This window comes from Amblyomma maculatum, chromosome 3 (assembly GCF_055883805.1).
Source record: "Amblyomma maculatum isolate TAMU_Amacu chromosome 3, ASM5588380v1, whole genome shotgun sequence".
Taxonomy (NCBI): domain Eukaryota; kingdom Metazoa; phylum Arthropoda; class Arachnida; order Ixodida; family Ixodidae; genus Amblyomma; species Amblyomma maculatum.
Window position 1 is genome coordinate 80,351,531 of NC_139346.1, and position 13,957 is coordinate 80,365,487.

Below are 13,957 nucleotides of genomic sequence, written 5' to 3' on the forward strand. Positions count from 1 at the left end.
TGCAGTTTTCGCTACGAACCCCAGGGTATGGTGGCTATCCCGACGGTACTCTAGGAGCCTCTGACCTTAACAGAAATGAAATAGTGAAGCCACTGTCAAATTTTCGGCCCGAGCAATTGAGCGAACAGTTCAGTTGCTGTGGCCACGGAACGAAAGCACTGGCCCATCACCGCATTCGATCACAGTGCCGGAGTGTCTAACCGCCCCTCACTTGCCCTGTACATTATAAGTCGTTGTCTTGATCGCATTCCGTGCTTGTGCGATCCTGCCACGTACTCTGACAATGCCCTTTTGATGTGCCGGCTTTATGCCGTAAAAGGCTCCAGGTATACCCGTCTTGATGTCCCCGAATGCAGGATACTACGTTTGTTATTGGATTCAAAAAATGCCTAAATGTTCAAGCATTGCGTTTCCGCTTGTTCAACCAGTGAAACCTGCGCAACATGGATATCAAAAGCACACGAGGTACTCTACCAAACATTTTCAAGCTCGGTAGCCATGCTGCAAAAACAAAATAGCAATGCAGAGATATGTACAGCACACTTGCAGTGTCCCGTGGGCAAAGAAAATGTTTTAGAACGCAAGAACGGCGATTTGTCACATCGAATCTGTAAGGAAATGTGGCGTGCCAATAGAACCTGACGTACTTATTGGGGAATCGCCACTTCCGACTCGAGGGAGGTTTGTTATCCCTATGTAGTAAAATTTCTTTTCGTGAAACTAGACACCACATTCACGGACTTCTACAAAGCTTCGTTTAATAACAGTCGCTGCTAAATAGATGAACCGGTACACATTTTCAAATCCCAGCTATACTGAGCATATAGTTAAACGTAACCAAAGATTTTAGTGGAAATTAAGAAGAAATGGACATGGGCAGGACATGTAGTGCGAAGAGAGGACAAGCGATGGTCGCTTAGGGTAATAAACTCGATTCCAAGGGAAGGAAAGCGTAGCAGGGGGCAGCAGAAAGTTAGGTGGGCGGATGAAGTTAAGAAGTTCGCAGGGGTCAAGTGGATGCAGCTAGCAGAGAACCGGGTTAATTGGAGAAATATGGGAGAGGCCTTCGCCCTGCTGTGGGTATAGTCAGGCTGATGATGATGATGATGATGATGAACCAAATATTCTTGCTGTGGGGTGTTACAAGCCCCACACATTGACAAAACTTAATGAGCACTTGCAGTGTTTCACATAAACTTAAGTTTCTTTATTTACAAAGAATATAGCATAGTTGGCGCTCTGTTTCTTAACCACCAGTGGAAGCGCTATTCCACGTGAAAGGGGTGATGGTGATTTCAGGGATGCTTCAGTTCAGCATATATCCCATTGCAGGTTGAAGAACAGCTGAACATTAAGATTGGCATATAGGAATACACTTGGTTTGAGGTTTTCAGTCAAGGACAAAAAATATTATTTGTGGTTAGCAGGTACAGGTTTACAGTGTTAGATATAAGGCATAATAAACCAGATCCTGCGCAACACTAGCCTTAATATCAGATGCCTGACACCGCCTGACTTACGCAAGTTCCTTGCATGCTTGTACGCATCGGTTGGGGACGTGAAATAAGTAGATCGAATGCATCGCAGAGCTCCAGGTTCTCGCAGCGGTAAGTGCATCAAATTGCAAGCAGAAATAATTTCGTCAATCGAAGTTATGCATCCTAACAGAGTACTTTCGTACAAATCAGGTGGCAAACAATATACACAGGCAAAACAGTCCAGCATATATAGTTAACACTTCAATAACTACACTGAAATGTACATAAAAATGTCATATAAAACACGATTGTCGCGTTATACAATTCCCCTAATGAAGCGAACTGTGTAGGAGGATGGCTGCAATCGCTACATCCTGCTGAGGCTTGTCAATACAGGACGCTGACCACAGCTATAAAGTATGGCAGAAGCGACGCACAACGCACCCTTCCGGAATTCACAGAAAACAACCAACTCAAGGGTGGACGCCGAAGTACAGAGCACACGTACTGCAAAAAACAGTAGGCAGCAAAATGGGAATATATCTCATGTTCTCGGGTATGTACATATCGCTTTCGCCACTCCGTCTTCGGTCACGCTGATACCTTTGAGGTCGCCTGTTTGCTTTTGGGTTTGTCTTTTTTTCCCTTCGTCTTCTGCTCCTTCATAGCGCCCGACGACCGCGGTTTATTCTTGGTGGCATCCTCGGCATCTGGCGCCGCAGGTGGACAGGCAGCACTTGGCGGCGAGACGATGTCCGGGGATGCGCTGACACCAGGTGAGGAGGGCGAGTGAGTTGAATAACCGTTAGACGGCAACGTACGGCTGGCATTTTCAAGAGCGTTGATGGGCGGCGCGGAGCTGTTGGGCAACACAGCGTTGGTGTGTGGCACGGTGCTGGTCTGTGCCACCGATGAAGACCGTCGTCTCGCCTCCGACAAAGGCGCTGCGATGCCCTCCCCTTCTCTCGTGTGCATCTGGGATTCGCGCAGCCAAATGCTATCCCTGCGATCGTCGCGCTTTATTGGGCAGCAGCAGCGACAGATGTCCATCTCGGGCGCCAGCCATCCACGGTCGAAGAGCAGCTGCGTCACGTGCGAGGCCAGCAGCAGCGTGGTGAGGCTCGCCAGCATACACGCCGTGCGGAAAGGAAACCGCTGGCCGTCCTCGCTGTCGTAGAGGGGTAGACGGAGCACCACCGGTATGCCCATGGATGGCTCGCCGCACAAGGACCGCAGCACGGCGCCCACTACAAAACCTGCGGGTGGTTCAGGGGCCGCGTTAAATAGGTCGTACGAGAGCAACGCCGCGCACACCTGCTGCACGAGGTACGTTCGCATTTTCAGAGCGCAGCTCTTCGGCACCCGTTCCTGCATTTCGTGGCGTCGCCATCGGCGTTGCCCCACGTAATCATCTCCATAATTAAATAATTAAATTAAAAAATAAACCTTGTCTCCACCGAGAATCGACCCTCCGTCCCTTGGATCCTCAGCCGAGCGCTTTAACAACTGCGCACCGCCCGGGATCGTGAAACGCACATTATAATTCTCCTTGTCTGCCGTGGGTATGATAGTAGCGATGACAATGTCACTGCAGTGTAATTAGAATGGCCACATTAGCAATATATAGTGACGGTGCATTTAATTGATAATAAAAGTGACGCACCGTGTGCACCAACAACGCTTAGGTTTTCGCATTTCTGCAGTGTAGACTCCACAGTGCTCTCGGAAGTTTAGAGCGTAGCCCTTCGGCGTCCGTTCCTTCGTTTCACGACGTCACCGTTGTGCCTCGTAATCAGCCGGCGCGGAGCGGAGGGAAAAGCGTAGGTTCGAGAAGCGAGAAGCGGAGGGTTATATATAATTTATATAATATATATGGAGCAGGAAAGCGTCTCCCGGTATGCATGCTCCCGGCATAAAAGTGGATTCTGCCTAGAACGCCGGTGAACTTTGATGCGTTCAACGGAGCGCTGGTTGAGTTCGATGCAGCGCTGGATAGCCCAAACGTGGCCCAAACCGCTCAAGCCGAAACGTATAGCCGCCGTCGTTCGCAACTGCGACCCGCTTGCCTAATAAATAGCTTCTCCGCCGTTCGCAACTGCGTGAGCAAGGCAACCGGTGGAAGTCCTTCGTCTGCCGCATCTCCTTATATGGGTATTTGCAATACCGATTCAAATGTTTGGCACGTCAGATGAAGTTGGTGAGCAGTGCGCTGCAAAGTTGGCAAACAGCTTGCTGGTAGTGCCTGCCTACTTCTCCCCTAGCGCGCTCACCAGATACGTCGTGCATTTCCTGCGACTCGCATTAACCGCCCATCGATCTACGTCAACATTAGTAATAAGAGAATTTAATGTAGATATAACACTTATGTTGGAGGACATCCCGTTCCTCACGCTCGTAACGCCTCCCACGACAGTGACAACCTAGAAAAATACTTGTATAGACCTCGTCATTGAGAACCATGCGTTGGTGTAGCACATAGAGACTATATCTATTTCTTCGACCACAAAGCTTCCTTCGTGACAATAACATTTTGTGGAGTGTTTCTTGAAAGGGAAATATGTGTGAAAAATAAAAAGCATGTAATTGTATATACATATCTTTCTCGAATTCGTAGCCTCAGTCTATCGAAAAGCTGAAAGCAACTCATGAGCTGCACTCAAACTTGGCATTAAGAAGTAACGTAATCGTCGGCAATTTTGTATCTTCATAGAACACCAGACAACGCAGCACTATCGGTGTCTGCTATGCCTGTCACTTTCACAGTGCTTGAATTTCATTATCGGCGCATATATAATTTTATATTCAATTTTTCTAAAACGACAAGCATGCTCATGCTGTCGTTTGGCTGCGCCGACAGCGGGCTGCTAGAACCTTCTATTTGCGATCTCAGAGAGCTTCAGTTTGGTTTGGTTTGGTTTGGTTTATGACAACCAACGTCTCAAAGAGACCAAGGCTATGGAGACACAGCAGTAGAGGACTCCAGAAATGTCCACCACCTGGGGTTCTTTAACTGACATCGCACAGCAAACAGGCACCCAGCTCTTCGCCTTCATCTACAGGCGGCTACAGTAGCCGGGATTAGATTGCGTGTCATTAGGCCCAGTAGTCGAGTGCCTTAACCACTGCACCACCGCTGCAGTGTTTTAGCGAGATTCGGGTGTGGGAGGACGCAGGGGCAAATTATTCACCAGCGAACGCCCCGTACGCGTTGGTCCTCTCCTTCAGGTAGAAGAGCGACAGCAGCTGCGGGAAGAGCAGCACGAAGACAACGTCACAGGCGAACGTCCACAGGGCGAACACTGACGTCACGGAGAGCGACAGAATTGCCGACATGGTGCCCAGCAGACAGATGAGAGACCTAAGCACCAGGGTGATCTCCCTGTCCGTCGCCTGCACGAGCACAGGCGCGCAGAGTTCTGTGTTCACAGCGAACATTTTGACTAAGCGTCTGAAGTAACCGTTAACACATGTGAAAGCCATATCTGATAGCAATTTCTTGAACGTAATGCATGAGAATATTTGCGCGGCACAACAGGATCCACACTTCGTAAACATTGGATGAAAAAGGAATGCTCATGCGCTTTGACTGTACAGACTGATTTTTCACACTCACAGTTAGGGAGTATTACAACCCAGAACCAGCAATTAGTCACACACTTCAGGAATAACTAAGTATACACCAGCATACAATACAGACTTGTACATGATGCTTCATTACTATCAGCACAATGTGTCAAAAGTTGCACTATAACCATAAGATTTCATGTTTCTCGCTTAATATTTTTTTTGCTATGACGTTAACGTTTACGTCTGCAGTTGTTAGTGCTTACTGATCTTTGCTGCTATACTGCACTTGTATTATGCGTGTATACTGAAACAATTGGTTTTTCTCGTTAATATAAAACACTCATTCTTTTGTAATTACTGAGCTTTAGCGCATCCGGATATTCATACGGCAGATACGATATTGTGCTACCGTTGACACCATTGCCAGTATTATGTAGTCACGTTTACCGCACGCTATCACTTCCCGTAGTAACCGTATGCACCGTACACCGGCGATAAAATTGCCTGATGAATATAGAGGTGGTCTCAGAGGCGAGTACTTTTTGTGTTTTTGTACGATTACCCCTCTGCGTATGCGCCCTTCCTAATGAAAATCGCCAAATTTTGTGATAGTGTTCTTGTAGAGTAATCAAAAAACCGATCGGGGCGACCAGATGGAACCCACAAATTCACAAATTTTCCGTCAGCGTACCTAGCTCTCTCAACTAAGCCTGCCTTTCATATCAGAAAAAAAAAGTAAATCTGTGTCACGAGAGAAAAATAACAAAGAGATGCTTAAAATACTACACCTAAGTAGAAGTGCGTTAATAGGCACTTGTCACTTGAGAGAAACAGCAGAGGGAAGAAGAGACAGTGCAGTGGTATTCGGAGACGAATCCGAATAAGAGGTGGAAGATGGACATGAAGTACACGTATAAAAGGAGGAGTGGCGACGTAGACAGGGGAGGAGCGTTCTAGGTGCACACATTAGTGCATGGCCGTCAGCTGCTGCAGGAGCTGTTCGTTTGAAGCCTACCGACCAGGGGCTTCAAACGACCGGGGCACCGGCTGGTGCCCCGGTCTCGCGGATCATGACACTGACCCCGTCTTCGGAACGCGGGCCCTGTGTCAACATCAGCAGAACGCCGGCAAAGCCACTGGCTATTGCTACCTCCGAGACCTCGTCACCAGTGACAGGATACTCCAATGCGGACGTCCAGCTAAGGCGACGAGGCAGCATCGACTCCCTTCTCCTGGTCCTCCTCAAGTGGGGAACACCGGCTTCTCTTGAACAAGGTAACACCTGGGTTTTTGCCCGTACTTCACATCCGAGATAGCGTGCGAACCACCAGCGTTCGGTAACAGGACGGTATGAGCGTGACTTCGTCGACTACGCGGAAGGACCATTAGTGCGGTAGGATAGCAATGTTCTCTTTAGTGTTATTTTCCTCTATGTGTAGTGCGCAGTTTCGTTTCTTGTTCAGCACTTGTACAAAGTGTGGCATCTTGAGTTTCCCTTTCGAAGCCTTATGCCTTTTTTTTTTCAAGCTTGCACGCACACTGAGCACTTGCCATTCTTCACCGTAAGCAGATGTATTAGTGAGACATCGTGCAAAAAAATGGGAAACGCAGGAGCGACGCAGTAGGGAAGAAAAGTCGCAGCGGAATGGTGCTGTAAAATTAAAAGCACATAAATAAGAAGCAGCGGCGCCAGTTCTTACGAGGACAGCTCCTGTGCCCTATACAAGAATGAGAAGAAACGTGTAGGCATAGCGCAGAAGGTGCTTTCGCAGCTACAACAGAGGGCAGTAGGAGCAGACATGGCGCCACTCCGCAATGCAGTAAAGCATCGCTCGGGAGGTGCGCTTAGGAGCTTTTCGTGATGCTTTCAAGGGCCTTTGGTGCAGTGTGGAAACGGGGAGGAAGCTGTTTGGTTTTGTGGGGTGTAACGTCCCAAAGCGACTCAGGCTATGAGAGACGCCGTAGTGGAGGACTCCGACAATCTCGACCACCTGGGGTTCTTTAACGTTCACTGACACCGCACAGCACACGGGCGCCTTGCTTTTCGCTGCCATCGAAAAGCGGCCGCCGAAACCGGGATTCGATCGCGCGTTCTTGGGAACAGTAGTCGAGCGCTGTAACCACTGCGCCACCCCGGCGGGGCGGGAGGAAGGTGTACCGACATTTCTGGTATATAGAAGAATAATGTAGAGATTAAAAAACAAAGAAGTGAAAAATATTCCTCATATTTATAAATGGCACAAGGCACTGATGTGGCCTTTCTAAAAGCCCTCAATGACAGGGACGTCACATTCCGTACCGCGGGCCTGATTACGAAGTGGTAGAAGTTGCGTGTGACGATTGTCGACGCGCTGAGCATGGATGAGTCCACCGACGACATGACGGCACCCAGCAGAGCGTTGACGCCCACCACTGTTATGATGCCCGGGCAGAGGAAATGGAGCGCGTACGCCAACACCTGGGGCTGCGCTTCTTCGAGCAAGTTGTAAGGGCCGTCGTATCCTGCAGCTGTGAAGTCTGCAACGCAGCATAACGATTCTTTGTCGTTAATTTTTTTTATGCAATAGGCGTGCTTCAGGCAGCTCTCTGCCACAAATTTCTTGGTAAATAAATAATTCCAATAGCACTTTGGAATCTACACTGCAGAAATTCGAAGGCTGGAGCGTTGCTGTTGCTCCAGTGCATCAAATTTGCTCTAATTATAACTAAATACACCGTCATTATCATCGCTACTGTCATCATTGTCATTATCACTCATTACAGCTTATTTGTCATCGCTACTATCATCCTCACGGTATGCAAGGAAATTCACAATTCCGAGTGTGGCGCACTTGGTTAAAGAGCTTCACTGGGGATCTGAGGAATGGAGGTTCAATTCTCCGTGGAGCAAGTTTTTTGTTCTGATGACGTCAACAGGATGATTGCAAGTAACATATCAGCGCAGAAATCAGATGCACTGATGCGGCGCATAACTCTCGAGCATGGGATTTCATTACATGTGCTTAGAAAGGCTGTCGCCCTAAAAACTGGGGTAGCTCTAAATTGCAGAAAACATCTGCACGCGTTCGAATCTAAACCCAGATTCCTGGTGGCTAAACTTGCGATTATAAATTTGGAGCACTTTTGAAAACATCGAACGTTCACATACAGCACCACTTGGTAAATGAAACGTTGTTGAGTGTCTTAGCGCTCAGGGATTAGATCACATTGTGCAGATTAAAACTACGCCGTAAACAGATCCTCAAACGCCCGTAAACGAAAAAGCGGGCCCTTGGTTGGTTGGTAGCAAAACTTTTAATTCCATCGGAAATGGGAGTCCTCTTCCCCGCCCCCGGCACGCGTACCGGGAAAGACTGGGAGTCGTGCGCCCGCGGATTAGAGGCTGGCAGGTAGCCCTTGGCTTGTTGCGGTGTCTTCCGCCACATGGATGGTGCGGTGCTGGATCGCAAAGTCCGCGCTTCGCAGCAGGGTATCCCAGGCTACTCTGCTTGTAATATTTGTCCTATCCCTGGAGATTGTGGCCTTGAACAACAGCCTGATGTAATAGAGAACTAGCTTTAGCGTGTAGTAGTGCAGACGATGAATAGCGTATAGCAAAGTCCAATGTTCAATTTGCGCTCTACTTTTCTACCTGAAACGCTTGCCAGCAGAGGTTAAAAGATCAGAGGTTTCAACAGCCCAGTGCGTGAGGGAATAGGAGTACTCACTTGCGTTCTTGGCGATAGAACCGATCACGACGGCAGGGACGGACACGACGAGACAGCCCAAAGCAGTCGTAAAGGACACCATTTTGGCGTCGAACACGCTTCTGCTAGCGAGGACTCGCTGGAAGTACACCTGCGTGCGCAAGATACCACGCGGGCATTTGTATAGGCCAGTAGAAGTTTGGTTTGGTTAGGTGTATTCTGTTTAACGTCGCAAAGCCTCCCAAGGCTATGAGACGCCGTTGGGGAGGGCTCCAGGAAGTTCGACCACCTGGGGCTCTTTAACGTGCACTGACGTCGCACAACACACGGGCGCCTTGCTTTTCGCCTCCATCGTAAAGCAGCTGCAGCGGCCGGGATTCGATCCCGCATCCTTAGGCACTGCAGTATAGCGCCCTTACCACAGCACCATCGCGGTAGGGGTCAAGTCGAATTTTGAGCACGTGACTGGTTCAATGGCATTCAAAGAAGGCCAGGTGCCTCTATGCACGCCCCTATATGAAGCAGCGAGGGGACGCTTCATAGCATGAAAGCACCACCTGAGGCCCATGCTGATGCTGTCTGGAGCCACCGAGATTTGAACCAAAGACTTTATATATCATTTGGTTTAATAACCTCAATTAAATTATCAACTGGTATTGCGTTGTCAACAGGTAATGTCAGCAGCCCTGAAATTATTCCGGATACACGGTAAATCCATTTTTACAAAGTGACAAGAAGCTTTTTTTTTTTTCAGCTCGCATCGTGCATCACCAGTGGTAATCCAGAGAAAAGCCTTGACAATCCTGCAAAAGAAACTTCGTGGTCCGGTTCACAGGCACGGTTAATGTTTGCAAAAGCGTTTTATCCTTGAGGCAGGGCAACCGATTTTCAAACGTGGAGCCAAAATTGGCCTTTAAGATGGCTCCTGAAACTGTAACTTCAAAGAGACCTTATGCCTCACACTCCTCATAGACAATTTTATACAAAGTGCATTGCAATGATCTGTACACGGCTCAAGCGTTTAGGGCACTCGACTAGTCAGCCAGGAGACAGTGGTTCGATGCGATCGGCAGTGGCCGTTTTTTGACTGAGACGAAACGCAAGGCGCCCGGGTGCTCTGCAATATCAGAATACGAAATCATACCTGAATGAACAATACCCCCCCTCCCCGCCCTCCCCCCCTTATGGTCGAACTTTCCGGGCACCTCCACTACGGCGTCCCACATATAACCGAACTCACTTTCAGCTGTTGAACGCAGTCTATACCCGCACCACTTCTGTACAGCCAACCCTCTTTTGTCTTCAATTCAAGCCCCAATATTCTTTACCCAGGCTAATTTATCTTAGCCCACTTGCCACCATTTTGGTACAATACCAATACCACCACTACCGGAAAAGAAAAATAAAGAAACGACAAAGTCAAGACGTTATCGTTATGAGACAGCGTGCACAAAAAATTATTAAAAAATATATACAGCAATATCAGAATAACGTTCAGAGACCTATATAAGTTTCGAATTCTCACGCAAACACTTAAGTGGCTCTCTGCCTACGAACACTGTCGCGATCTCTGCATTAGGCCCTCCACCACATGCGATTATCGCCCTTTTTGTTTCCTAAGAGTGATCGTGTAAACACGACATCTTCGTAAATCGAAAGTACGTACATGCACGAAGTAGCCGGCTTGATTGTACAAGATAGCAGAAAAAACGCAGAAATAACGAGAGGATGTTATTTAGAAACCTGGCTGGTTCTCATCGACGGACACGGCTTCTACGTATACCATGGCTTGTTGTCTAAATTGTTCACTTATGCATCCCTTCTTGCGTGTCTTCCTAATCATGGTGGCTTGAAAGAGTTTGTCTCATGTAGGTTGTTACGCTGTAGGTCACTAATAATCGGTTCTTACCGCATCGCAGTGAGCGCCTTTATTAAACAGAAACTGTATATATAATCTCCCATAATATTATGGCTTTTCTGTAATGTATGCGAATGGCATAGCCCTACCTTCGTATTCTCGGCTCGAAATTCAGGCCAATAATCTTTCTCTGATCAACAAATAGTTCTTAGAGTATAAATTAATAGTAAATACCTCCGAAACTGAGTACATTACCTTCTATTGTCCTTATAGCATATTTAATACCTAATCTGCCTTGCGAATTCCCAAAAGCGTCCCAAACTAGTGGGTAAACAGGTATGTCTTGGTTTAACTCAGGACTCAGGTTTCAAGTTTCATCCTCATATAACTCTTGTAACCACTACGGTCAATTACGATATTTGCCCTAAAAAGGCTTGAAAGGTATTTCCACTTCATGCAATCAAATCTCTGTACTATTGCCTTTTTCACAGCCACATGATTTACTGCTGTGTAGTCATGAAGACTAGTACATCATACGTATCTAAATCAAGTATTCCTATTTACAAAAAACAGCTCGTCATATAATAACAAACATCAAGCCACTCTATATGCTGTTCTCTTTAACCTAGACATTACACCCTTCTCTGCTATGGGGAATTCAAACTGGCTTCTGTGGTTTTACATGCATGAAGAAAGCGCACGATGATCAAACCAGCACGATGATCTGCGCGATCACAATTCCACAGACTGCTTCCTCTTCACCAGCGTACAGCCAAAAGGGCTCATCTTCTTCTTCACAATATATATATATATATATATATATATATATATATATATATATATATATATATATATATATATATATATATATATATATATATAATATTTATTGGCACGACCAAAAGTGCCTCAGACGAGCGGACGCAGAGCGACGTGCAGGCAGACCAACGAAACGTTCTCCAAGCGTTCAACGCAGCATTCCTCGAACAAGGTCCACGCGCCAACTACCACTTCGTCGTCGTTGCAGCCCAGCGCCGAGGCCGCGTGGTGCTGGGCACGTGAGATTATTCCCCCCTAAAAAGAGTAAGCATCGCCTCGATGCGAAAAGAGCTATGTAAAAAAAAACGAAACAAAAAACAACAAAGAACCACACAATCACACCACAAAGGAGAACTACACAAAGCACAGCACTAAGGAACTCAGTCCCGCGAAAAGTAAGGCTTGAGCCTCACCACGTGCACGACTTCGGGTCGCTGACGCCGATGAGCCACTGCCATAGTTCCGTCAAGTACAACTTCGTAGTTCACGTTGCTTAGGCGGCGGAGGACTTTGTACGGGCCAAAATAGCAATGCAGGAGCTTTTCAAACAGACCCTTGCGACGCACAGGTGTCCACAAGCACACCTGGTCACCCGGTTCGTAGTGCACGTCCCTGTGGCGAAGGTTGTAATGTCGGGCATCGGCAGCTTGTTATCTCTTGATGTGCATGCTGGCTAGCTGGCGTACTTGTAGTGCTTGTTCGACACATTGGCTAGCGTCGGAGGTGATGTCATCGTCACCGCACGGTAGCTAAGTGGCAGTGCCTCGTGGACCTCATGATCTCCATAAACGTTGCACAGATGGAGATATTCAGACCAGCTTGAATACACAAAGTAGAGCCCATCGGGACTTACAGCCATGTCTAGAATACTCCACCCCACATCTCGAGCAGGCACAGTCTTAAATTCATTGAAGTTGGCGTGGCTCGTGTCGTAGATACGGATCACACAGTCCTGGCATGCTGTCATGAAGATGTCACCATCTCGGGCAAAGGTGCCGCAGAATGTTTTGCTTGGGTAGGACAGTGTACCTGAGAGATAGTTTGGCAGCAACCTAGAGCTTATCCTGCACTTGTCTCCTCTGGTGAAGATACCACGAAAAGGCATTCCACTCTCCCTCTCTTGAAGTAGTGCAGCCATTGAGGTGCTTGGCTCCGGCTTCTTCCCCACATCATCCAAAAAGAATTTGCTAGCTGTTGATTCAATCTTACAACTATCAAGAACGTGCACGGCAAAAGAACTGTTGCGTACGCTGCGACCATAGTATGGAACAATAAACTACATCCCAGCTTTAATATAGGTCATTTTGCAAGCGCCGAAATAATATTTCTGCAGATGTCATCATTATGTGACTCCATTATACCGTATTTACTCTATTCTAAGCACCCTCTGTTTCATGATCACAATGTCGAAAGAGAGGGGGTGCTGAGATTCTAAGAATCTAAAATACCCCATCCCCTGCAGCCTCGACACACACCTCGTTTTCGCGGCGACGTCTTGCCGAGAAGGGCGCAGCAATAAAATTTTATTTCGTAAAGAAACATTGAAAACATTTTCAGCAAACGCGATTACAGTTGGCGTAAGATTTGCTAATTCCGACGTCCAATATGGCTGTCAAAGAGCTCGCACCGCACAAAGCAACGCGGGCTCTCGATGCCTGCGAGACCTCCGAGTACTGCCGCATGTGCGCTGTGCCGCCGTTTCCAAGTGGGTGCGCGTGGCAGTATTTTGACAGAGTCATTATGTCACCATCGCCCGGCTTTTGTCATTCTGTGTCGTCAGATGTCCTGCAGTTTCGGAACGCAGGAACCTGAGAAACAGGAGATCACGCCACGGAAACCGCGCCCTCGGGACTCCGACGGCTTCGGATCTACGAATGAATGAGTGAGCGAGCGCGCTCCCAGCCTTGTCTCATCGCTTTTTATCGCAAAAACGGGGGTGCTTAGGTTCGCATGGAAACGTTTTATTGCGAAAGCAATACTGCGCCAAATTTCGAGCCGTCGCGTGGTTCAGGCGGAGGCAACGCTTGACCTTTAACAGCCGAGGAGGAATATAAGAAGACTGGTAACTTATGCTCTCGCGTCATACTCTGAAAGGATGAGCTTAAGTGTCCTCAATAATGTAGCACCGTACACTGATATGCGTGATACCAGAATAATGTTGCAGGCAAAAGAAGCTTCCGCCATTGCTATCGCTATTCAACTAGGGTTAACCACACTTAAACCACAACTAATTTTTTTTTTCAAATTTGTATTGCGCAGTTATGGGGGCGCTTAGAATGAAGGGAGGCGGGGGGGGGGGGGGGCTGTGTTTGGCCACACGTCACCTTTTACTACCTGTGCATCCATTGCGCAATTTCATGAGTGTTTCATTTTTATTTTTGTAATTGAATATTTTGTGACACACGAAATTTATGCACATGTAGTGTGGCCTTGCTATTTTTTCTTAAGAGTTCCTGCATGTGCCCGTGTCTAGCCGATGTTATGATAGGGCTTATAGCCGCGGGTCCCGCACCTCCTGCAACGACCGAGTGGAGCCGAGCGGTTGCCGA

At 47.7% G+C, this 13,957-nt stretch overlaps 1 protein-coding gene across 1 annotated transcript in view; it reads right to left on the bottom strand.

Annotated features, from left to right (window-relative positions):
- Positions 1-1,322: 1,322 nt before the first annotated feature.
- The window catches only part of LOC146195063 (high-affinity choline transporter 1-like), a 38,326-nt gene continuing 25,691 nt past the window's right edge, over positions 1,323-13,957 (bottom strand). Inside the window, exons 3-6 of the mRNA XM_084596711.1 lie at positions 8,753-8,882; positions 7,345-7,562; positions 4,667-4,868; positions 1,323-2,734 (exon numbers count right to left, since the gene is read on the bottom strand). Of these exons, the coding sequence (XP_084452837.1) occupies positions 2,070-2,734; positions 4,667-4,868; positions 7,345-7,562; positions 8,753-8,882 (1,215 nt within the window). The 3' untranslated portion in view covers positions 1,323-2,069. The remainder of the gene's footprint in view (positions 2,735-4,666; positions 4,869-7,344; positions 7,563-8,752; positions 8,883-13,957) is intronic.